The sequence below is a fragment of the Aristolochia californica genome, unplaced genomic scaffold (assembly GCF_029961685.1).
Source record: "Aristolochia californica isolate CCGP_79_NKW_82.1479 unplaced genomic scaffold, dmAriCali1.0.hap1 SCAF_10, whole genome shotgun sequence".
Classification (NCBI taxonomy): Eukaryota; Viridiplantae; Streptophyta; class Magnoliopsida; order Piperales; family Aristolochiaceae; genus Aristolochia; species Aristolochia californica.
The window spans coordinates 30,178,811-30,205,193 of record NW_027181771.1 but is presented as its reverse complement, the minus strand read 5'-3'; the positions used below and the strand labels follow the sequence as shown (position 1 = coordinate 30,205,193).

Here is a 26,383-nt window from a genome sequence, read left to right as displayed (position 1 = left end):
ATTTTTTGGTGATTGGCCTGACTCATACAATTTGTTGCCAAAAATTTTAGATGCAATAAAAGAGTTGAATCCAAGTAATGAACACATGTGGTGTTGTGATGAATTTGGCAATGAAAGGCTGTTTAGATGTGTATTTTGGCATTTGGCCCATCTATTGCATGGTTCCAATACTGTAGACCTCTTGTTACTGTTGATGGAATACATTTATATGAGAAGTATCATGCATACTAGTTGATTGCTATTACTCTTGATGGGGACAATGATCATTTTCCTCTAGCTTTTTCTATTGTTGAATAAAAAAATCAAAGTAGTTGGGAATGGTTTCTAGCTTGTCTAGATAATTTTGTTAATCAAGGAAGAATACCCCTTACCAAAAGGGTTTGATAAGGGCGGTCCAGAAGCAATTTCCACATACAGGATGTTTTCATCATTTTTATGTGCATCATATAATTGCTAATTTTAAGAAGATGTTAAAAATGGTACTTTGACTGCTCTCATATGGTCTTCAACAAAGAAGAGAAATGTCATGGAATTTGATCATACCATGAAGTTGATTGGGCAACAAAGTAAGCATGCGAAGGAATTACTGATAGGGGGGATTGAGTCTTGAGTTCTGCTAATTCTCGATGGCTTGATTTTCAGCTAAATGTAAAGAATGTCTTCCTCGATGACGATATTAAAGAGAAAGTTTATATGCAGCAACCACCTAGATATGTGGTTGAGGGGGAGTTAGTATGCAGCCTTAAAAAATCATTATATGGTATGTAACAATCTCTGCGGGCATGGTTGACAAGTTTAGTCAAACAGTGATTCGATTTGGTTCACAAGATACTCTATGGACCATTCTATATTTGTCAAGCATACTAAGAAAGAAGTCGTACTACTTATTGTATACTTGGATGATATTATTTTGACGGGTAGTGATACCGATAGTATTAATCAAGTAAAAAATAAGATATGCAATGAATTCAAGACGAAAGACTTGGGACTCCTCAAGTACTTTCTCGATATTGAAGTTCTTCAGTCCAAGCATAGTATTATCTGTTCACAAAGAAAAATATTCTTGATTTCCTTAAAGAAACAGGAATGATGGAATGTCACCTTGCTGACACCCCCATGAAACAAATACAAAACTATGTATTGGCTTGGGAGAAGAAGTTGATGTTGGTAAGTACTAGAGGCTGGTTGGCAAGCTTATTTATCTCACCATGACTAGACTAGATATTTCTTTTGCAGTCAATGTATGCATAAACCTCAAATGTCTCATTGACAGACATTGGAGAGGATTCTCCGGTACTTGAAAAAGGCACCAAGACAAGGGCTCTTATATAACTGTCATAGTCATCTCAATATTGAAAGTTTTGCCGATGCGGATTGGGCTGGATTACCAGATGATAGAAAATCTACTTCAAAATATTGTACTCTAGTTGGAGGCAACCTTGTTACATGGAGGAGCAAAAAATAAAATGTGGTTGCAAGGTCCAATGCAGAAGCAGAATACAGAGTCATGGCACATGCAATAAGTGAGTTTATATGGATTAAATATCTTCTAGTAGAATTGGGATTCCACAAAGCAGGCCCTATGGAGCTCTATTGTGATAATCAAGTGGCAATCCACATTGCCTCCAACCCAATGTTTCATGAGAGAACTAAGCATATCAAGGTGGACTATCAGTTTGTGAGAGAAAAGTTGTAAGCAAGAATCATAAGCCTTAAACATGTCTTAACTCATAGACAACTTGCTGATATGTTCACGAAGTCGATCAACTCCAAAATTCTCTCCACTGCATGTACCAAGTTGGGAATATACGATGGTTTTTCAACACCAACTTGATGGGGAGTGTTGAAAGATATAGACAAGCTTAGGTGGCATTATTATAAATATCTTATACTTTTTATTTCTTCTTCGCCCTCTCTAGGGTGAAGGGTATACATGTAATTTATTTACTTTTTACATCTATAAATAAAGGTTAAGGGGGAGGGTTTATCAATCATTCTATAACCCTTATTTTTCCCTCTCTTCTCTCCTCTCTCTCTCTCTCTCTCTTATCCGGTCTTGCCTTTTTCTTTGTTGAATTTAGGACCCCATGATTGAACCTCAAGCAAGATGAGAGAAGGAGAAGAAAAAGAGCAAAGAGAGAGAGAGAGAGAGAGAGAAATCTCGGGTAGAGAGGATAGATAGAGAGAAAAAGAATTTAGGTTAGAGAGAAATCATTCACGAGTTGAGAAGTAGAGAGCTTGATTGAACCTTTCAACCATGACCCCTATTTATACTATTTCAAATACATATTAAAAGATAAGATAGGAACCCTAATATCCCTAATTACATTAATCATGATTATTCAAATCTACATAAATCAAGGAAAGATAAATTGATAATATTAATCAAGGAAGATTGCCAAATTGCCAAATCTTCCAACTCATGTGATAAGGATTATACCTTGTGTGATGACTCAACTTGCCACCTCACGTGATCATGGTGCGTCCCCCAACTCATGTGATCATGGTGGGTCCCACCTTGTAACACTCCCTCTCAAGCTAGGGGTGAGAAAACATTGTAAATGTCTAGTTTGTTGCAGATGGTGGGCAAGATCGTATGAGTGATTGGTTTGGTGAGAATGTTTGCAACTTGCCCTTGTGAGGAGATATGTTTGAGAGGTAATATGTTGGCTTGGAATTTCTCTCATATGAAATGACAGTCTACCTCAATGTGCTTTGTTATCTCATAGAAGATCGGATTCGAGGTGATATGTATTACTGTCCGATTATCACAATATAGATCTATAGGGGCTTCTTTATAAATATAATGCAATAAAACATGTACCAAAAAATATTTTTAAAAATTAAAGTTATATTTTAAAAATTATTATTAATTAGAAAATATCTTAAATCGAAATGAATGTATTAATTAGATTAGAAGAATATTTTTAATAATTAATATATATATATATATATATTATTTTCTATTATAATAAATCGAAGACAATAAAATATGTACCAACAAATAAGATTTTTAAAACCTAAAATAAAATTTTAAAAAATATTTTTAAAATTATAAAAGAACATAAATCAATCATGTAAAGAAAAAAGAGAAAAAAACAAGGTTGATGTGGCATCCATCCTACATGGATGCCGACAAGGGAATTCAATGATTTGGCATATGTTCCCTTCTGGGTTGCAACATGGCTATAGTTGTGTCAACATGTGGCAGTTCAATGCTGACATGTCACATTGGACCGGTTAGAGTTTGATATTTTTAAAAATAAAGTTACTCCGGACGAGTTTCAGATGATGCAAATTTCAGTTGTGGATACGATCCGAACCTGTGATCGTTCAACCTGTTCACGTTCCTCCATATTTTTTTAGTTAAATATTTAAAAAATGTAAAATATTAAAATACTTTTTTTGAGAATTACCTAAAATAATGAGTAGAATGAAACGTAGAATTTGTAATCTAATAATTGATCATAGGGGGGGGGGGGGGGGGTGTGAATTCAAAGTCCACCGCCGCATGATAGGACGTAAGACACGTGTACGTCCAGAAGCAATTTCCACTACGTGCAATAATAACAGAACCGAAAAACCAGGATCCTCCCAACCACTAATCAAAGTTAATACGTGTAAGGGTAGATCCACCGTCCCAAAGCCCCACAAAGATCTTCAACCTACCACAGACAATTGGACCCCACTTACATTTTTTAAAACAGAGCTCGTAATTGTCGACGAATCGTGTGTTCTTTTGCAAGCACTTTGCAGTTTCTTTGACAGGGGCAGGTGTGCGTTTCCTTTTGCCGCGTAAGGAACCACTCAATCAAGGGGCTGCGCAAGCCGACTCGATTCGAGTGTCTCATTCTCCGACTCGTTGACTCAACCTTTGCTTTCCGACTCTGATTTTCCGCTGGACGGGACGACGAGTGATCGAAGACCCGACGTCTCCCTCCGGCTACGGCGCGTGACGGTGATAAAATAATGCTACTAATAGTCGCAGCCCACCACTGCCCCCTCTCACACGGCTTTCTCCCCCACGTCGCTCCATTACATGTCCATTTCCCACCACTCGGGCACATTCCAATGGAAAGAGACTGAAATGGAACTCATCTCGTCCGGCACTACGAAGAACAGTAGGTGGAGATCCACCCAGTCATCATCGTCCCATCTTAGATCCCTGACGCATGCCTTCGATCAGCAGAAGTTCTGGTATGTTTGGAAAATAAAAAGAGAAGAAGCTTCCTGCAGAAAATTGGCACCTTCCTCTCCGGCTTATAAGACTTCCTCGTCAAATTATGAAGATTTCCGGGAGAGAAACGAATCTTCCAGTCGTATCCTACCTACCAAGCGTCTGGTAGTCTTGTACAGTGGAACCATTAAAGAGACGGGTCCAACTTTAATGTCGGACTGAACTTTAAACCATTTCTCGGAAAGCTGAATTCCAAGGACATGTACCTGAAATAAAAACAGCTCACGGAATGGAAGCACACAACGCCGCGTTCTTTTAATTCCCCAAATGAAACAAGATAATGTAAAGATAATACATTTTAAACGGTAAACCTGACGTAATTTTATGCTACTTGTAATACATCTTATAAATCACTTAGATTGAGAAATAGAAACCCATGGATTGGTTGGTATGATTCACTTAGATTGGTTGGATTCTTTGCCCAGATTGAGGAAGAAATAAAAAAATCTGATTTGAGAAACGAAGTTAATTTAGGAAGAAGTCCCAAAAGGGAATTGTAAACCATTTCAGAAGAAGCAACTTCCCAAATTCTGAGGTCGGAGGAAATCTTGAAAAGCCGAGTTCCTATACTCCATTGATAGCCATACGAATAAGCGCTAGATTTTCAAAAACAGCAAATCTGGCCTCCAACTCCGCTTATAAACAGCAGCCACGACATGGGTAATTCTCCCATTTATGGGACTCTAACGAATTCGCAGGAAAACACGATTTAAAAAAAAAAGAAAAAGAAAAAAAAAACCCCGAATCGGCGGTTCTTTCTGCGCGGGCTTCGTGGCCGCACCCTCTGTTCTCTCTTTCATTCGACCTCTCTCTGTGCAAGAGAGGTTTTCCGGCGAGATGACCTCTGGCGGTTCCAATTGCATTACGGGATCGAGCAGCAGTAGCCCCAGAGTGTACGGTCCTATGGCTCGGCGCCGGGTTACTGATCTTCTAGATTCTGAAAAAGCGGATCTTTCCGATAAAGAAGAAGGCCACAGCCATTTGAATCGTTATTTTGGGCTCCGACGGAGGCTGTTTTGTTTGCCGCAGCGGGTGCTTATTTGGGCGGACACTACGGTTTTGAGTTTGTGGGCGTTTGTGCAATCAATGAGATCTGGGAGGAACCTCTGGAGACGGGTTTTTTCATGCGTGTTCACGCTAGCGATCGTTATGTTGTTTTTGAGGTTGTCTTTGACCCATAGCAATGTGGATGTTAAAAGGAAGCATGTCCAGGAGAAGGGAGTTTTAATCCTTCAACGGATTGTGAAGAAGGAATCGGGTTTTATAAACAATGCGGTTGCAGAGAACGAGGGGATGGTGAAGCAGAGTATTGTCAAGTCTCCGGTGAGAGCAACTCCTTTCTTTCTATTTCTTTCGTTTCATCCGTCTGTTACTTCTTCTGTTCGGTTTGTGAAATCGTGGGCCTCTCTTTTTCCTTTTTCTTCTTCGGTACTTGACATTGGTTTCTTCATCTATGCCGTTTTCCTATCAATTCTTGTTCACGAATGTCGGTTTATTCGGCATATGAATCCGAATTGTTGTTGTTCGGATTTCTTCCTAGTTATTTTCTTCTGTTTTACGTTTTCTTTCCGAAACCAGTTTTCTTGTTGGAGAGTCTAAACTGGCCGCACAAATGATTTATGGGTCGGAGCCTTCCGCAGATTTTCTTTGTGGGTGATGGTTCTTGGTATCTCCGAGCTGATAACTTGTTTTTTCCCGGAAAATTTTCTCCAAGATGAGGTTGATGTTTGAGTGACAATATTGAGGTGAATCTTTGTCTCGACAACCCTCTCTTTGTCTGGCCGTCTTTGAAAATGATTCCTAATCGATTTGATGAATTTGCACCTCCTCCTAGAAGTTCTCTTGATTTCATCACCTGAGCCTGGCAATCGAATTTTTCTTTAAGGCTCCTCTCGGTTTCTGTTCGTTTTAGTTTTGATCCCATCTGTGGCAAGATATGCGAGTCTTTCTATGTATTTTCTGTGCTTTTTTGTTGATCGATTTGCAGATTTTCTTTTTCATTCTTCACTGTTTCTCATCGAAAAACGTCGTATTGTCTTTAAAATCTGTCCGTTTGCATTGGTTGGTGGTTGAGGAGAGCCCCAACTTGAAGTACAGTGCTTTTATTGAAGTTGTGGTTCGTATACGAATGATCATTTGACCCTACTCACGCATTCTCATGTGATCGAATTTAAATTTTCGTCAGGCTAGAATTTGTGACATGGAAGAAATTCCTTACTCTTCGTCGTTCCTTAACAGACACCGGAGATATGGATGAAACCGAACAGTGACAACTTCCAGCAATGCATCGCTCGACCACACGATCATATAAGTACGGCTACCGTTTTTGTTCCCATTTTTGCCGAGTGAGACTGGAATCGAACAATCAACAGGACTGACATGGTTATTTCTCTTTCTTTTCTTCAGGGAGTGGATCTGGTACAAATGGGTACCTTCTCGTGCATGCCAATGGCGGATTAAATCAGATGAGAACAGGGGTATCGATTAATAACTCTCAAACGCCTTTCCATTTCCTTATGTCCCCGCAATATAATGAACAATTGGGAACTGACGTTGATTTGGATCCAATTTTTCAGATATGCGACATGGTCGCAGTAGCGAAGATCATGAATGCAACTCTGGTACTTCCTTTCCTCGATCACGATTCCTTCTGGACTGATCCGAGGTACGAACCTTTTCTTCGCAACACGCCGATGGTCGGTCTTTTTAGTGTTTGTGTGGGTAATAGTTTGATCCGAATTTGAACTGAAACTGCAGTGATTTTAAGGACATTTTTAACTGGAAGCGGTTCATCGATGTCTTAAGAGACGATGTTGAGATAGTAGAGGCTCTCCCGGAGGCATATTCTAAAATGAAGCCGCTTGTGAAGGCACCCATTTCCTGGTCCAAGGTGCGAGACCTGTACAAATCTTTTACCTACCCAGAATTTTGATCAGACTTCTGGTTTCTAAAAAGAGGGACCTCCATCTTCTCAGGGAAGCTACTACAGACGAGAGATGGCTAACTTGATCAAGCGGCACAAGGTGTTGCGGTTTACGCACACTGATTCTCGTCTAGCTAACAACGGCCTTGCCAATTCGATCCAACGTCTTCGATGCAGGGCAAACTATGAGGCACTCCGATACTCGGAGGAGATTGAAGCTCAGGGAAAGATACTCGTTGATAGGCTTAGAAATGATGGCAACCCCTTCATCGCCCTCCATTTAAGGTATGTCTTCTCTATCGGTTCTCGCTACCTGATGCGCTTTCTTCTTTCTTTTTCTGTTCAAAAATTGATAAAATAGATGAAATTCAGCTTCTCGACGAGGGGACCTCCCCGCCGCTTTAACACTAATCGATGAGAAAAATCACCATTTCAGATATGAGAAGGACATGCTGGCATTTACGGGTTGCAGCCACAACCTCACGGCGGAGGAGGCGGAGGAGCTCCGAGTCATGAGATACAGAATAAAACACTGGAAAGAGAAAGAGATCGACAGCGCGGAGAGACGAATTCAGGGTGGATGCCCACTCACTACCCGAGAATCTGCGCTTTTCCTCAAAGCTTTGGGCTATCCTTCATCTACAAAGATCTACATCGTTGCTGGGGAAATTTACGGAGAAAACACCATGGCCGCTCTACAGGCCGAGTACCCCAACGTCTACACACACTCTACTCTGGGAACCACAGAGGAGTTGGAGCCTTTCAAAATGTATCAGAATCGACTCGCGGCCTTGGACTATATAGTGGCCATGGAGAGCGATGTGTTTGTGTATACATATGACGGCAACATGGCTAAAGCCGTGCAGGGTCACAGGAGGTTTGAAGGTTTCCGAAAGACTATCAACCCTGATAGGTATGGCAGTGTCGCCTCTGTAGAAACTATCATTTGGATTTCATGGATTCTTCAGGTCTCCGGTATGAGCTTGTTGTGTCTCTGTTTTTACAGGCAAAACTTTGTGAAACTTGTCGACGGATTGGATTCTGGGGAAATTAGCTGGGACAAGTTTTCATCACAGACGAAAAGATTACAGGCTAATAGGCTGGGAGCACCATACCCAAGACAACGAGGGGAGAGCCCGAAACAGGAGGAGAATTTCTACGCGAATCCTTACCCAGGTTGCGTCTGCAAAACAACGGCCTACGGTGGATCGAAACTAGGCAAACTGAAGAGATCGGATCAGCGATGAAGAGATTTAAGTCCCCCGGCATTCGCTTCTCGCAAACTGACACGTTAAAAAAACCTTGCACAGGAACACCCCATGGGTTAATTTAGGCAAAATCTTTACTTTTCCGCCGGTTTGGCAGAAATTGGCAATGGGAGTCAGGTTCTGAGTGAAGCAGCTCTAAATTGAAGACGAGGGTCTGCTCCTACGCGAGCAATTTTGCTCTAACAAGTCGGATTACACGGAGATTGTAAAGAAAGGTAAAGGATTCCAAAGCAATGTTTGGACAGAGAATCCAAGATCGCCAGTTGGAGTGGGTGGAGGAAGAAGATCTCTGCGTACTTTGCTGTGGTTTTTCTTTTTCTTTTTCTAAATTTTGATCCAACTCCCATTATTTATTCTTGGAGTTGCACTCGATGGTGTAATGTAGCTCAAAATTGAGCTTATCTGACTGATTTTAAATAATGTAAATCTTGCTAATCCGTGGTTAGCGATTTCCCCCTCCATTCTTGTCTCCTCGCTGAAGCCTTCTGTTACTCCTTTTATCTAATCTTACCCTTCTTTCTGGTTTTTTGCATTAATAGTGAACGTTGTAAAGGTGTCCCGTGCCCACCCTTACGCTCTTTATTTAGTATTGAAACCAAATCATTCCCAAAGTCGTCAACCCCAACCTTGCCCATGAATCCGCTCGGCCGCAAGTCTGATGTTTTCTGAGTGGAGGGGTGGCATCGAGCCAGCCAAATCCCAATCTGTCTATGTTCGAATTGAGCTTGATTTGAATATTTTGAATTCGAGTTCAAGGTTGAACTCTGCCCAACTTCAAGCCTAAAATTGTTATCGAGTTTGAACGTAATAATTTTAACTGAGTTCGAGCTGAGCTCGAGCCTAATAATTTTAACCGAGTTCGAGCTTAACCTACATTTAATACTCTATATAAAATATATGTCAAATAAATTATATATAAAATTATGCGTACATTTTATAAAAAAAATGATAAGGGAGGTTCGGGATTGAATCTCAATAATGGATTAGAACACACTAATATTAATCTTTTTTACTCCAAATATTGTCTAACTTATTTTATAATTTTTTAATCTGGCCATAAATTTTCTATGACTTCCTTAATGCACCTGGTTGAAAATTTATATTCTAGGAAAAATTATAAATATTTTTCCTAGGATACATATTTAAAAATAAAACCTTTTAAATAAAATCTTATTACTATTAGTGACTTACTAGAAAATTACAATAAATATTTTGAATTTTTTTTAGGAAAGTTAAATGGACCTTTTATTGTCTCTTCTAAGGAAATAAATAAAAATTAATAATTAATATAATATATTACTATATTTATAGATAAATTTAGGTCCTCTTGTTTCGGTCGAGGACAAGGAATGACGCGGCTACAATAGCGGACGGGATGACGGTCTCTCCTCCTCTCATTGCTCTCTTCCTTCCCTCCCTCTTCTTCTCCTCTCCCTCGGTTTCCCCCATCTCCCTGGTTTGGATTGTTGCTTCATTCTGTTTGATTCACATATCTTGTATGATTGACTCTTTTTTCATAAATATTGTTTCAGGACTCCTTCGTATCTAAACCTTTAAGGCCACCAATGATGAAGAAGGGTGAAGGCTACAAGAGACAAAAGGGAGCACGCACAGGACGAGAGAGAGAACGATTAGGGTTGTGTTGTGATACCTAATCCTTTCTTTTTAAGTTTTATTTATAATTATCAAGAATACATCAATTAAAAGTATACCCGTCATCCCAATAGGCATGAATAAGAAAGAAAAATAAAAAGGAATATTATATTAATAAGAAAATATTTATAAATAATTTATTTATAAAAATAAAAATTAATGACAAAAAACAAAGAGAAGAGGTTGAAGGAAGAGAGAATGAAATGGAGACATGGAATGAAATGTGACTTAATTGAAATTTAAGATTCCATCATTTTGTGAAGGAACATAGTGATCAACTTTCCCTAGGTGAAGTAAATAGAGTTAATAGAGATGTGAAAAGGGAACCACAAGGTCAAATGCCTTTCCATTTTTTGTGAGTGTCACTCATGGTCTAACTTTTGGACTTTGAAAAATTAAGCTTGATAAGTCAATCTAAATTTCACTAAAAGGCTAAGGCAATCTCAAATTCATGTTATTGTCACGATTTTATACAGGTTCAACCCAAGTTTAGGAATAACGATCCTGTCTAATTTTCATATTACTTAAATTAATTTTAATACTTAGTCATTCTGATTATTATTCAACTTTTTAACCTCATCACTATAAACCTTTTCTAGAAAATAAATAAATTAGGAGTTTTATATTTTAAAAAATATACTACAAAAATAACTATTTTGATGAAAATTCACCAATATAGGCAAAATTTTCGTTGCTAAAACTTTTCACAGTGAAATTTGTTGTAATTTTTGCCAAAAATAACCCATTAAAAATATATAATTACTCAAAAAAAATGAATTTCACAACTTAGAAACCAACAATTTCTCAACAAATTTTTTTGCCAATAAAAACTTTTTATGAAAATTATCTCTTTGTGATTTTTTTTATATATATGCTTTTATTTTAAAAATATATATTTTCTTGGTAATTTACACTAAGAAATATTTTTTTTGAAAAATTATTTCTCAACAATTTTTTGACAAAGATATTTTTATTTTTTTATTTTTTTGACAGGTTACTTCTCAATGATTTTTCACCCAAAAATATTTTGTTTAAAATATTTTTTGAACAAAAAATACCCAAAAATAGTGGTTTTTTCATTTAAAACAATAGATTTTAGTTTTAGATTTTTTTTCTTGTAAACTTATTTTAAATATTTAATAAAATAATAAAAATTAAATTGGGTAAAAAATGAATTCATTTTTTATATAACTGAATGTACGATGTACATAGGAAATAATGACCAATAAATATATACAGAACAAAGTAGATCTTGTTTACCCGAAATTTTGCTTTTGCCTCCAATAGTGTATATTTATTGTTGGAATTTAAATTTTCTACCAAATGATAAGATATTTATTTTTAAAAATAAATTATTTAATTTTTTTATCAATTCTTTACATCTAATAGTCAACATTTATCAGTGAAATATTTATTTTTTGCTTATAGTTAATTTTTCGATGGCAAGATAATCTATAACAGTGAAAAAATATTTTCACTACAAATTCCTTATTCTGCCTTTTTTGGGAAAGTTTTTCTCAACAAAAATTCAATTTTTTTTGCCATTATTTTGGGACTTTTGGCAAAAAAAAATTCATCGAGAAAAGTGACATTTAGTTCATCGTATGAAGTTATTTTCTTGAAATGTATCTTTTTTCTACCTAGAAAGATTGTCACAAGATCATATATCATTTTATGCATATTACCTGCTATTATGGTGCTTTTATGTATTTTTTTTCTTATTAGTGATTATTTTTTAATATGTAAATAATTTTATTTTATTAGTGATTATTTCATTAGGATAATGAATTATATGGTAATTTTCTTTTTTTTTAATCAAGCTATCATTCTCTTAATTAAAGATCTTGTTTGGGTTAGCCTAATCAAAGTTGGGTTGATCCCAAACCCTAACCTATTTATACTTGATCAATTCCTCATTTACAAATCATCTCATTTTAAATTGACAAAATGTTTTTTTATCAAAAGATGATATATAATTTTAATAATTCATTTCTCCTATCAGATTAGCCTATCAAAAGATGGAGGGAGAGAAAGGTCACAAAAAACCCAAATTAATTTTAATTAGTAACAGCGCTTCAGCCTTAAGGGGTGGAGGCACTTACGGAACAGATTAAGCTGACGGAATCATGCGCCCAGAGAACCCCCAGCTGCTTCTGAAGTCGGAATTCGTGAGCGTCGGATTAGGGGCTTGGGGCCGAAGAATCGTATCTGCTGCTTCTCCAGCTCTTACCATCTCCAGATACTCCAACCTCTCTGGTCATAGAAAAAAGTCCTTTAACCGAGGGCTTCCCTGCCTCTGTCATCCAATTCGGGGACAATAGTAGTCAGCTCGCTTGTTCAAATCTTGTGTAACCTTTTATTCCGTTACAGGTATTCACTTGTGGATTGTTACGATTTAATGTGAATCTCTCGGCTTTTTTCTTTATTTCCCAATCCAAGAAGCATAACTTTCTATTTGTTTGTATGCAATTTGGGGGCTTCTCGGCATGATTGTGTAGATTACTTAGTTTCCTGAACCCATGGAGAATTTTCGGAAAGCCTTAACTACGTTTGAAGACGTTGCAGGACTGAACTGGATTCTCTTCAGTTTTTGTGGCACCATATATGAATTTGTCTTTGTTTGGATAGATACGCAGCAAAATGAGTGATTTGTTTACCTCTTGAGCAATATTAAGGGTTTCAGTGTTTCTTTTTGTGGGTTGGCATGTTAGAATACAACGATGAGTTCGGAAAGTTGGAATGCATTGATGTGATTGCACATCTTCGAAAAGTTCTTTTGGTTTTCCTTCTCCTAAGTTCTTATAAAGTAGACTCTTCTGTTGATTGAGAAGCTTCATATAATAGTCTAAGAGGTTATTTATCTTTGCTTCTCTGGTTTATATCAAACTGGTTTTCTCTCACGTTGGTTTTTTTTTTTTTTTCTTACTTTGATTCTAGTCGCAGTCACCAGGACCTTAAATTTCTGGCCGCTTCGGTTCAATATTCTATTTTTTTTCCCTACAATTCTAATTTCCTCTGTTGGTCTTCCTTTTTTTATTGTTCGCTTACTTATGGCCCTTGATTTCATGTGGTCTAGAAGATCAGATTTGATGGTTCTTTACTATCTAGGGTGGACAATAAGTTGGAAGATTAAATTCTATATAAAAAATAGCTTCCTCAATTCATTTGACGCTTTTCTTGATTGAATGTGCCTATTGTGTGTCTCAACTTTCTCAAGAGTGAAGTTAGTTTTGCATTTTTGTGTTCTTTTTTGCTGCTATTAAAGAAACCATTTGGTATAGAACTCTTCTCATGAGATCTGTTGTGTGAAGGCAAAGCATTGAATTGAAAGTGCCGAATGACTAAACATGCTGTTGCTGTGTTTTGTGTTTATTGGCTAATTTGGTCATGGATTATAGTCTTATAGAAGGACATTGCGGTTGACCTTGTCAGAGTATAATTGTGGTTGAGGAACACCGACATCTTTTTATTTGATTTTATTATTTTTTAGTGGATGTCTTTGTATGTAGGGCTTCGAATGTAATTACTGCTTTCATGTTCTTTTCTTCCTTTGAGTTATACTGTAGAAAAGACTTAATTGTATGGCGAATTATTTAAAATTCACCTTTGACTGATTGAGATTAGGAAATACATCTTGAGCAGACAATAAAATTATTGCTATATCTAACCAATGAATTAGAGAGTAACCTTCTTTTTCATTTTTTTTTAAGTCAGCTCCAATATGAATCATGAGATCTCTTAACTGAAACTTGATGTGATTCTAAGACGCTTTTATTTTATGACTATTCAGAAAGAAAAAGGTTAAAATTGCAAATTCCCATGATAAGCATCAGCATTATTAAATTTGAAGAAAGTAACCAGCATCACACTCTTTGGTTGCTGAAATGGTACCTCTGGCATGCGAGTGACAAATCATAAATTGTGGCATGAAATATCATTGCAATTAGTATGTAAAGTTTGGCAGGAAATGCCTTTGGTACCTAGCTTATGTTGCTGAACTGGAGTGGCAGGGGAGAATTGTGAGTCTGGATCCGTCCTTGCAGATAACTATGGCATGTGGTTGATGATTGTAGGATATGTTATAATTGGACTCCAGTCCTGGGATATTAATTGATGCTGCTTGTCGCAACATTTTAAGTGCATAATGGCATGCACTTTCTTCAAATATCATTTTGCATTGAGCTTCTGTGTTGAAGCTTCGGCATATTCCCTGTTCAATCTTTTGTTTTACAAAGGTACCATGAGACATGCTTATATAAGTGCTCAAGCGCATGGCAGTCATACCTCAAATAAAGCACAGACAGGTAGTGAATCTGGAGATGTTTAGTGGGTGAGAAATCATATCCTTTTTTTCTGGATCTATACAGGTAGAGGGGTTTTCTTCACCATCCAGGGGGTATACTGATACTGCAGGCATGCACTGAGATCAGCAACAAGTAGAGACTGGTTTGGGAGAGCAAATAAACTATGTTAAATAAAAAGCTATGAGAGACTTTTTAACTTTTCAATATAATGGACTTCATTTGTTATCTGTCTATAAGGATTGTCCACTACAATTAACGTGCTCAGGTTTGCCATCCAAGTGAAGCATCAGCTGAAATGTTCTTTTCTTAAAAGGGAAGCCTTATTGTAACGTTTATGCTATGCCTGTGAATGCTAGATATAATTTGTATTTTAGGCTATTGTAGGCTTGAGGATTGTGTGACTTTAGGATCCTTTCTAGGCAGAAACTGAAGTGGGGGCATTTTGACTGGTTCGCTATGTGTGTTCCATCTTGCAGTTAAAAATGTATCACAATCCCTTTGAAGACCATTCCACTGTATTAGTTCTAAAATGTCTCACTGCAACAGTTTTGTTCTCAGAATTCATGCTTATTATAAAGTTGTTTTGAAAGCATCTATCCAAGTTGTTTTGAAAGCATCTATCCACCATTTCATGACTTTTCCTTGAGTACTGCCCTTTGTGGTAGGTTGTTTTACTGCTCCAGTAGTTGGACTGAAATTACTGCTGGTTGTGCAGGAATGGGCCTGTGGACATTGCTTGAAGGTTTTCTGCTGCTTGCAAATGCATTTGCTGTTCTAAATGAAGACCGTTTCCTTGCTCCAAGAGGATGGAGCTTTTCCGAATTCTCCGGGGGTGGTTCCAAAACTCTCAAGGGACAAGTGATAGGACTCATCTATGCCATCCAATACTTGAGAGTGCCCTTGATAGTTCTTAATATTGTTACGATAGTTGTGAAGCTGGTATCTGGTTGAGATGGCTTGGAAATCATTTAGCATCTTTGGTGAATGAGATGAGCGTCAAGGTTCTACACGATGTTTGTAGAATGCACAACAGGTAATGTACATCAAGTTCTACTTCGCATGAATCCGCACTGTTGTTGTCTTGAAGGTTTTTTCCAAGTGAATTTGAAATCAATTGGAAACATTTGCTTCTGAATGAGATTGCTTCAAATTTACTCTATTTACAAATGTTTCGAGCTTCCCGGCAGAGTCATGTCAAGATAGAAACTCTAAGCTGCGAAAAGGTCTAGCGCGCATTAAAATCTCTTTTATTTTTTCTGTTAAATTTCTTCTCTTCACGCCTGCATCGCAACTGCCCTTTAAAACACGGTTAGATTTTTCCTGATAAAGTCTTCGAGAAGCCGAAACAAGCTACCACCATGGTTCTGCTCACATAACGATTACTCAATATCCTTTCTTGAGGTTTGTCGCTGGAAGACGGACCCAATCGCGCTTGGTTTCTACTCTTTTGACTTGGTTGGAATGCCGACAGACATAATACAAGAGAAGCTTCGAACTCGTTTTGGCAATTTTTCTTTGTAGGGGAGGCCGTAACCAGTTAGACCTGATCTTTCAGGTTCTGTTCATGGAGCTTTGCTGGAAGCCTGGAATTCTTGCTGCAGACGACTGCTTACTACAAAGAAATGGCGTTTTGGATCTCGTCCTCAACTCAGACAAAGAAAAATTGGACGCCAAAGTATAGAATCGCATGAAATCTCATCTCTAGAACCTAACTAGGAATTTGATTAAAACTAAAAAAAATCAATCTTACCGCATATCATGTGAGTAGTTATTTGCAATTTTAAATGCTCATTAATTTGATAATTAAAATAGAATATATGTTGGCTGTGTCATTTGATTGTTAGGCAGTTCTGTAGTTGATCCATTATTAGGAGGTAGTTTTTCCATTAGATGCAGGGACAATGTGACAGCTGTAACTGTCCATCAGTTAACTTCTCCTTCTCCTCTTGATAGGAAAGAGTCATTTTAAGAAGTATGTGAAAAAAAAAAATCTGGTCTAGCAAAGAATCATGTGCCTCTATCTATTACACTTTGGATAGAGTAGATAAGCTTTCTGAAAATTCTTGGAATCTGACTGTCATGGCTGAGGTATGAATTCTTAGGCTTCCGTTTTCAGTTTTATGAAATTCATGATATATTTAGAAAATTTTCTTTTATTTGGTATCAAAGTAGAATCTCTAGTCTGGCTTTCCATTCCATTAAAATTTCCAGTATTTCGTATTTCTATTTTTTGCCTTTTGTGGAGAGGTGGAGCTACTGAGAGAGGCATGTCTCCTCTCGTCATCTATATTCTCTTTGTACTCGCAATGGAAGAGAATAAATATGTAGGGTCCTCGACACTGGTTCTGTTGGACTGTATGTTCCAATAAGTCTTCGACTGCGGAGTGGATCCTCTTGATGAATGATTGGAATTACGTCCACGTCCCTGGCCAATCAGGATGACTGCATTGATGAGACAAAGTTGGTTGCGAACTAGGCAGTGCATCGGAGACGATATGCACACTAGGAGTTGGCACCAAGAGAGGCGCCAAGTGTTGTGCGCGTTTGGTATTGACGAACCCATAACCCGTCGACTTCACAGAGCAGCGAGAGAAGGTATCGTAATAGGCCTTGTGTGCACCACCGTCAAACTCTTGACGATCACCGCACACAGAGCTGTGAGAAAGGCCCGAAGTGTGACAACCGCAACATTGTCGCCAACTTCTCGGTGTTGTCTGGTTTTGGAGAGACAAATTTCAACGCTATTGGAACTCAACAGAGAAGGCAACACTGAAGGTGTTACTTAGTAATTCTAATTTCCCATTGTCTTTGTGGAGTGAAACTCAAAAAACTGTAACATATGTACTAAGTAGGGTTCCAACCAAGGCAATTCACAAAGCGTTGTTTGAGTTATAGAAGGGTTGGAAACCTAGTTTTAAGGCATGTACATGTTTGGGGTTGATCAATTGAAGTTAGAATCTGCAATCCACATAAGACAAAGTTAGATCTAGAACAGTCTAAGGGATATAAATTTCATTGTTCACATCGTGCAACGAGAATTGTGAAATCTAAAAATGCAAGGTTCCTTGAGAATGATGAGATTAGTGGGAGTAACCAACCTTGAAACTTAGTTTTTTAGGAGCATAGTAGTTATCAACCTGCTCCTAGATCTTCACATAGATTTGTTGTGTGTCAAAATAATCATTAGGATTCAATTACTGAAAAACAATTAATAATTGAAGAACCACATAATCATGAGAATATTCCTATAGATTAAGTTACTTAGCATTCTCAACCTGAAAAATGTTGAAGTAACATTAAGAAGATCTTCTAGAGTTAGGAAACTTACAATTTCTTCATGTTGTGTACCTTTAAGAATTTGACATGGATATTAGTATTGAAGATGATCCTATTACGTTTTCACAGGCTGTGAGGGGAAATAAATCAATATTATGGAATGATGCCATGAAGGAAGAGTTTGATTTAATGGAAAATAACTAAGTCCGGGATCAAGTTGAATTGCCTAAAGGGGGAAAGACCATTGGTTGTAAGTGGGTTTTTAAAACCAAAAGAAACCCTTTAGGCAATATTGAAATATATAAGGCAAGACTTGTAGCTAAATGATCCACTCAATAATAAGGAATTGATTATCACAATACATTCTCTCATGTTTCAAAGAAAGATTTATTTTAGATAATCATGACATTGGTAGCTCATTTTGATATGGAGTTACATCAAATGGCCATGAAAACGGTTTTCTTCAGTGGAGACCTAGAGGAAGAGGTTTACATGAAACAACCTGAAAGTTTCATTTTAGAGGGGAATGATTACTTGGTTTGTAGTCTTAAGAAATTTATATATGGGCTAAAACAAGCCTCCCGTCAATAGTATTAAAAAATTTATGATGTTATTTCTTCATTTGGTTTTACGGAGAATATTATGGATCAATGTATATACCATAACATCAATAGGAGTAAAATAATTTTCTTAGTCCTATATGTCGATGATATTCTACTTGCTTCAGTTGATTTAGGTTTAGTTCATGAGGTTAAAAGATTTCTTTCTATGCAATTTGATATGAAAGATATGGGTGAAGTTTCTATGTCATAGGCATAAAAATTGAGAGAGAGATCCCGAGGGATATCAATAAAATTTTAGAGAGATTTCATATGAAGAATTATTCATTTGATGTTGCACCTATTGTCAAATGTGACAAGTTCAATTTGGAATAAGGTCCTAAAAATGATTAGGAGAGGGAAAAAATGAAAAATATTCTTTATGCTTATGCAGTTGAGAGTTTAATGTATACTCAGGTTAGCACAATATCTAACATTGTAGTTGAAATGTTGGGCAGATATCAAAGCAACCCAGGTTTAAAACATTGGAGAGCTACAAAGAAAGTCATGTGATACCTTTAAGGGATTAAGAATTATCATCTAGAAGTGATTGGGTATTCAAACTTTGATTTTGCTGGCTGCCTTGACTCAAAAAAGTCAATATATCTTCTTATTAGCTAGATGGACCATTTCTTGGAGAAGTGAAAAACAATATTTGATTGCTACTTCTACTATAGAAGCGAAGTTTGTAGCATATTTTGAAGCGATATCACATGTTATATAGTTGAGAAGTTTTATTTATGGGTTTGAAATTATTGACACAATTTCCAAACGATTGAGGATTTATTGCGATAATTCTGCTGCAGTGGTTTTAGCCAAGAACAATAAGAGTGAAAATCATAGTAAACACATTGACATTAAGTATTTAGTTATTCGAGAACATGTCAAAACAAACAAAGTGGTTATGGAGCACATAAGCACTGAATTGATGATTGTTGATTCGTTGACAAAAGGTCTACCACCTATTGCTTATAAGGGACATGTTGAACATATGGGACTCAACTATACTATGTATTTTTTATGTGATTGAGATACGCATTTTTTCAATTAAAAAATCCATTAATTTCATATTTATCTTCTCTTATTTAGTTGCATACATTAAGTATAGAGAATGGTAACTATGTTTAAATTTTTGTGACCCTTAATGAACATTTGGAAGTTCATTAATAAATATGTGTCACATATGGTTTGCATTCAAAGAAGAAAGTTGCATTGAGATTTGTGAAAGGTAATACTTGGTTTAAAGGACTTACTGTCACTATTTATGCTATTTAAATTCTTTGTTTAGGTATAAGGATATTACATCTATGAGAATTTTTTTACAAATGTATTAATATTGAGTGGCACACATTAAGTATTCAATTAGTCAAGTGGGATAATGTTAGACACGTTTTGTATTTGACTCATTATTAGGAGGCAGTTTTTCTCTTAGATGTAGGGATAGTAGGACAGTTGTAACTACCCATCAGTTAACTTCAACTCTTTTGATGGAAAAAAAATCATTTTGAGAAGTTGTACGTGAAAAAAAAATGATTTGGTCAAGCAAAGAAGCATGTGTCTACTTCGATTGCACTTTGGATAGACTAGACTGAAAATTCTCGGAATCTGATTTCCATGGTTGGAAGTATGTATTCTTGGGTTTTCGCTTTCAATTTTCTGAAATTCATGACATGTTTAGAAATTCTATTTTCATGGATATCCCCAATCTTCATTCTAGAGGGGTACACCTACATGGCAACTTGTTATACTGGACAAGATCACACATATTTCTAATAGATTATATTTACACAAACAGTTATTTCTTGCCCATCAAGTGATCAGAGCATCACGTAAACTGAATCGAGAGATTGAACTGGGGAAATAACAGAAGTATTATCTTCTCCAGTAACCCTCTGAAAAGTTGCACGCAGTTAAATGTACAAGACGATCGAATGCTGTCGAAGCTGCCATGAACCCAACCGCTGCCATGTCAACTCTGCCCAGTTTCCCTTTGATTTCGACAATTTTTACCAGAGTCGAAGATAACGCAGAGAACACTTGAAATTCCACAAATATAAGCAGACATGGAGAAGAGTGGCCTCCGATTTATGAAGCTCAGCAGCAGACTTCAGATACCTTAGCTTATTTGTTGATCTTCTTATTCATGCAACCCCAGAGTTCCCGGTTGGATAAGCCATTAAAGGGAGGGAGAGAAACCGACGGTGAATAAGAACAGTCACACTGGCCGAAAGAGGAGATAGTAAATAGGATTATCTGCGGACGAAATCATAGAAGGATAAGTGGGTTCGTTTGAGCAGTAAATTGTATTATCAGTGGACGAAATCGTAAAAGGATACGTCTGTTCGTTTGGGTCTCTTAACAAACGAAAGCGTTCTTGGTTTCACTGGTGTGGATGTTCGATTCGATGAACACACTGGTTACCATCTTCAGTGATGCCCAGCCTGCTTCATGGATATGTCTCGACCGGTCTTTTGTGATCTAAAGCCAGAGAGCTGGGAATGGGTCGGAGGACTTGGCTTGACTGCAAGAAGAGCTCCATGAAGCTGGTTTGGGCGTTGTTGAAGTGAATGAAACATCGACCAGTGAAACCAAACAAACCCACTTACCCTTCGATGATTTCGTCCACAAGTAACTCCCAACTCTCTCCTCCCCTTCCTCTTCTACCGTGCGCAACCCATCTTTGTGTCTCAGCTTCCACTTTGTTTCATTTATAGGACAACTCTGTACTAGTTGCAGGTATTGTTTCTTTTTCTCACTGATGGCATGTTCGTCTCAAAGAGCAATTAGAAAGAGCTAAGCAAGACGTTTATACACTTAGTACACCATACCTCTGGTGCTTGCTTTGTCATGCAGAGGGCACGGACAAGATTGTTGTAGAAAGAGGAATTGGATAGGGCATCAATTAGGGTTAGGCTTAACTTTGCATGGCATGCAAATGCCTAGTTTGGTCTTAGACGAGGTTGATCGAAGTTAAGAAACCTCTTTTCAGGAAAGAGAAAGTATTTTCCTAGAAAGAGAAAGTGATAGTGAATTTCAGGGTGATTCCTGGAGAATGTACTTTTTTTTTTTTTAGTTTGGCCTATAGAAAGTACAATAGAATATAGATTTTTTGTATTAGTGTAATTATGATAAATGTCCCATGGAATTTTTTAATAAAATATATTTATTATAAAATAACTAAAAAATGGGCATTCAAGCTATTATAAGTCATTGTAAATTATAAATATTTTAATTAGTTGATATAAACATGGTTACTCTAGTTATAAAATATTTTTTGATTTGATAACATATATTTGACTCTTAAAGATAATTTAAAATTTAATTACATTTATGTTATATAATTAAATTAATTAAATTAATAAATTAAATTAAATAAGCAATTATTTAAATTAATTAAACTAATAGTATAATTTGCAATTAAATAACAAGAATTTTAATTTTTTAATTATAAATTAAATTTTTAATTACTTTATTTACAAAAGAATGATGAATAATTATAAAATTTTCAAGTAATTAATTTCTAAATTATAGAATAATAAAAATTATCAAATAAGCATCATCTAAAAATGAATAAATAATATTTTTATAATATTTAAATTAATTTTATTTTCATAAAAATAACTTCTGAATTATATAGCATTAATTTGAATTTTGAAACAACAAATTAAATTCATAATTGCTTTGTATGATAAAGTTTTGTTTTAGGTTTTTTTTTTTTTTTTGAAAATGGCGCTTTCTTCTACAATTTTTTTGTTGACTAACAAATTCTTCCTTGGACTTTAAGTGGTTTAAACTTATAATATAATCTTCATGAATTTGTCCAAGCATATTAAAGGACGCTTTAAAAAATTACAATTTGAGAGCAGACGGTTGGAAGCACTTATTAAGATATTAAGAACATCTGATTATTTGTTTTTCCTTAAGAATACCATAATAGAAGATAGATTTACCTTCTAAAATTTGGGAAAAACCGAAGCCAAATGGGGAAATCAAAGTAGAACCAAAGAAATCAACACCGAAATGTAGAAAATAGAAGAAAATGGAAATCAAAATGGGAAAATCGAAGGAAATTGAGAGGTCTTTTAGGGGAAAAGAAAGTAGCGACAAGGAGAGGGGAGTGGGAGGCCGAGAGGGGGAGCGAGTGCGAGAGAGAGAGGGAGGCTGAGAGGATGTTCGTAGCGAGAGAGAGAAGGGAAAGGGAGGCCAAGAGGGAGAAGAAAATTTTCAGAGGAAGAAGTAAAAAGAATTATTTTCAATACTAGGTATTTGGTACTCAACGTTCAACTATATCCTATCTATTATGACAATTTGAGTATCATTAGCTTAATACCCATCTTCTAAACCTAATCGTCAAAATATCGATTTGCCATGTTGGACGGTCAATAGGTCACGTCAATGGAGATAGCCTACGTGGCACAAGAAGAATTGTAGGAAGAGGAGGAAGAAAGAAAGAAAGAAAGAAGAAAAAGGAGAAGAATAGTGTTGATGTGGCATTGACATGGCACCACACTGGTGGTCAGTGATGATGTGGCAAATTGATTGTTCAACAAGGTGATTTGATCGGTCAAAGTTGAGTATTTTTTTAATTAAGTTTGTAAATTGGGTATTTTGGTAATTAATTTTAAAAAATTGGTTATTTTAAAAGTTCTCAAAAATAAATTTAAATCTTAAAACTTGAAAGTTAAGCCTGCAACTGGACTTTTCTTTACTTTTGTATCCATTTATGCATTAACTTGAACATTATCTTTTTTTATGGATGATAAGAAAAGCTCTGGATAACACTATTGGCAATCTGTTCGTTTTTAACAAGTAGAGATCTTTTGGAGAAGAAAAGCTATAAGGCAGCATGTTATGCAGGACAAGATGCTTGTATTATTTTCCCAGTTGAATCTCTTGATCAGAAACTGAATGGAGTTTCTCGTCTTTCTCCTGCTGCTCCAAGGTATCGTACAGCGGAGCATTTCGGGTTTCTGGCAGCCCAAATGTGACCAGCCCACTGAAAACCGCTAGGATCCCGAATACCTGAAATGAAAGCGCAGGCCTCAAGCGCCCCAAAATCACCAGTTGCGGCGCGATGGTTGCCCCCAGCATCAGTGCCTGTCGAAGCATCGAGACTGCGATGTTCCTCAAATTTGTCGGGAAAAGCTCGACGCTGTAAATGTATAGGACGTCGAATGCTGTCGAAGCTGCCATGAATCCAACCCCTTCCCATGTCAACTGGGCCCAGTTTCCCATTGATTTCGACTTCTTACCAGAGTCGAAGACAACGCAGAGAACACTTGAAATTCCAGCAATAAACGCTGACATGGAGAAGAGCAGCCTCCGATTTGTGAAGCTCAGCAGCACAGTTCCGATGACAACTGCAGGAACCTCCATTAACGCATTCAGAACCACTGAGGCGTAAAGATTGAAGTGCAGGTTCTCTACATTGAGCTGAGTACCGTAATAGACGAACCCAATTCCAAACCCTGCAGCCATGACCTTGATCAGCCTTTTAGTAGCCCAACTCTTCGACCACAAGCTTTCGACCAAATCCTCACTCTGTTCATGTTCAGAAGGGCTCGAGACAGCTAAATTTACAGGCAGCGTCCTCCCGTTTAGCTTTGCATATTTGTTCAGTACTTTCATTGCTTCTTCCGGTCTTCCTTTTAGTGCAAGCCATCGCGGGGATTCTGAGATGAAGGGGAGGACTAGAAGAGAATAGACAAGCGGGAGAAGAGAGATGAGTTTATACAGAGTTCTCCAGGAGTGCCTGGTTGGATATGCCATCAAAGGGAGGGAAAGGAAACCAACTGTGAAGAAGAAAAAGCCACACTGGCCGACCTGTCCTCTCCTTTTCCGTCCAACGGCTTCTGTAGTTAGGACAAGGCAGCAGATTCCGATGCCTGAACGGGCAAATCCGTTCAAGAAGCGTAGCAGAGCGTAGACCCATAAGTTGGGTGCAAGAGATGTCAAAAAAGCAGTGAAGGAGGTCAGAAGACATGACAAAAGAACCGTCTTCTTCCTTCCTAAATACAGATCAGCCAGGTTGCCATGAACTGCAGAACCTGCAACCTTAGTCGATTCCCTTTTAGTGCAGGAAATATCATTAACTATCGTTTGCACGGAATGAAAACCAATTCACATACGGAGACCGAAACAGAAGACTTACCGAAGAGCGAACCGAGGAAGAAAAGAGATGCAGGAATGCCAGCCCTGAACTTATGGTCACATATAAGGTTCCACTCGGCTACAATAGAGCTCTCCTTCCCTTCGACCCATTCCCAGCTCTCGGGCTTGAGCTCACAAAAGGGATTGTCGGAAGAGCAAGATGAATCCAGACATCTCCATGAAGGCTGCGTGTCGCTGAAGATTGTAACCAGTGCGTTTTGCGAATCGAACATCCACGCCAGTGAAACCAAGATTACATGTAAAAGTTGTGAGAACCCAAACGAACCCACGTACCCTTCTATGATTTCGTCCACAAATAACTCGACTTTACCGTCTCTTCTTTCTCCTCTCTTACCGTGTCCAACCAGTCTTTCTGCCTCAGCTTCCATTTTGTACGAGATCAAGGCATCTCTTTGTCTGTAATATAGGACAGCCAAGTAGTGTGGGTATCGTTTCTTTTTCACATTAACGGCATGGTACTGTCAAGGAGCAATTAGAAGGAGCTTCACACGCTGAAATAATGGTGGCAGCTGCCGTGCTTTCTCCGCCTCCTCCGTTGCGAGTTTGGGTCACCGGTACCCTGCTGTAGAGGAACATAAAGAGCCTTGCGTGCGTAAGACAGCAACAGCCAATAAATTAGGTAGAGATGGCAATGGAGGCTAGTTTTGCCGGGAATCCTGTGAACCGCTCCGATGTACACGGAGATGGCTTAGGAACGTGGATAACCCAAATACTGTGTGGGTTCCATGTATATTAAGTCATATTCCTTTTTTTAATGAATTAAAGAATTATACACATTTTTAGTACATTAGAGCAAATTAGGGAACAAGTACTTCGTCACTTTCATCGATAATTTAAGTAGGAAGATATAACATATTAGGGCACAAAATAGAATGTCGTTTATTAACTCTTCAAGCAGTCTGGCATTAAGTATCATTTGCCTGCTTTGTATACACTCCAAGAGAATTGGGTGGCAAAGAGGAAGGATAAAACTGTTGGCCCAGGTTGCTTCTCAAGAGGAGGGTGAATTGAGATTTAAAAATTAAAAACTTAAGGTGTGTAATGTAAAGCATGCAATGTAGCAATTTCAATATAAATAATCAATCACACAACATAGGAGACAAAAAAAAATTGTTATCGATGTTTCCTTGTTGGTATTCACCACCCAAGAACCCTTGCTTGGAAAATTCCATTATATAAGCCCTAGTAACTAGAATTTATACAAAGAGATGTTAGCTCTTTTTAAACCACATGTAGCTCAAATACACGCTTTTAAAAATACAATCTTCCCAAGAGATTGACAAGATTCTAGCTCTAGTTGGCCCTTTCTATCTACATTAAATAGGTTCTAGATGAACCTTTCATAAAATAAAATCCAATAAAGGAAAAATCACTTACACCCTTTCACTTGGAGAGTACCTTTTTCTTGAGAGATCCAAACATGCACTTCTTTGCAGCACAATGGGTATATGGGAGCTTGTCTATATAAAATGCAAGGAAAGGTAGAGGAAAGAGTAAAGGATTTTGCAAGGTGATGACTCTCTTTCGTTCCAAAACACTTTTAGAGAATAATTACAAGATTTTGAGAGTAAAAACTTATAGATTTGCTAATAAATGCTCAGTAACTTCTCTATGTGAGGATGGGTGGGGTATTTATAATTTTTCCAAACCACACTAGTTGTTTTTGCCCTTTTACAAAAGTCAGTGTTTGGATTGATCAATCGTGTGTATCGGCTATTTTTTTGTTAGGATGTGACTTATCGATCGATCAAAATTTTTCGTTGGACCTGACATGTTAAGTTGATCGATCATTGTTAGGGTATGATCGATCAATCGGAATTTCTTCTGGAAATGAATTACAAATATGATCGATCAATGGACTTTCTATGATCGATCCTGTTTTATGTCTCTGACTAACAAGATTTTGTGGGATCGATCAGCCATGTAGGATGATTGATCATTCAATGTAAAAT

At 37.2% G+C, this 26,383-nt stretch overlaps 3 protein-coding genes across 3 annotated transcripts; 2 read left to right on the top strand and 1 right to left on the bottom strand.

Annotated features, from left to right (window-relative positions):
• Positions 1-4,928: 4,928 nt before the first annotated feature.
• Positions 4,929-8,863, top strand: LOC137942419 (O-fucosyltransferase 19-like). Its single transcript, XM_068788055.1, has 8 exons — positions 4,929-5,560; positions 6,476-6,548; positions 6,644-6,714; positions 6,814-6,902; positions 6,995-7,127; positions 7,213-7,445; positions 7,597-8,073; positions 8,167-8,863. Exons 1-8 carry the CDS (start codon positions 5,075-5,077, stop codon positions 8,405-8,407), a joined length of 1,803 nt encoding a protein of 600 aa, XP_068644156.1. The 5' UTR covers positions 4,929-5,074; the 3' UTR covers positions 8,408-8,863.
• A 3,337-nt stretch (positions 8,864-12,200) lies between these two features.
• On the top strand, positions 12,201-15,527 carry LOC137942701 (uncharacterized). Its single transcript, XM_068788437.1, has 2 exons — positions 12,201-12,451; positions 15,101-15,527. Exon 2 carries the CDS (start codon positions 15,103-15,105, stop codon positions 15,334-15,336), a length of 234 nt encoding a protein of 77 aa, XP_068644538.1. The 5' UTR covers positions 12,201-12,451; positions 15,101-15,102; the 3' UTR covers positions 15,337-15,527.
• Positions 15,528-23,132: 7,605 nt separating this feature from the next.
• Positions 23,133-24,799, bottom strand: LOC137943070 (organic cation/carnitine transporter 1-like). The gene is made up of 2 exons (XM_068788764.1): positions 24,412-24,799; positions 23,133-24,307 (listed from the first exon to the last, which is right to left on the bottom strand). The coding sequence occupies exons 1-2, from the start codon at positions 24,797-24,799 to the stop codon at positions 23,133-23,135; spliced, it is 1,563 nt and encodes a 520-aa protein (XP_068644865.1).
• Between the last annotated feature and the right edge of the window lie 1,584 nt (positions 24,800-26,383).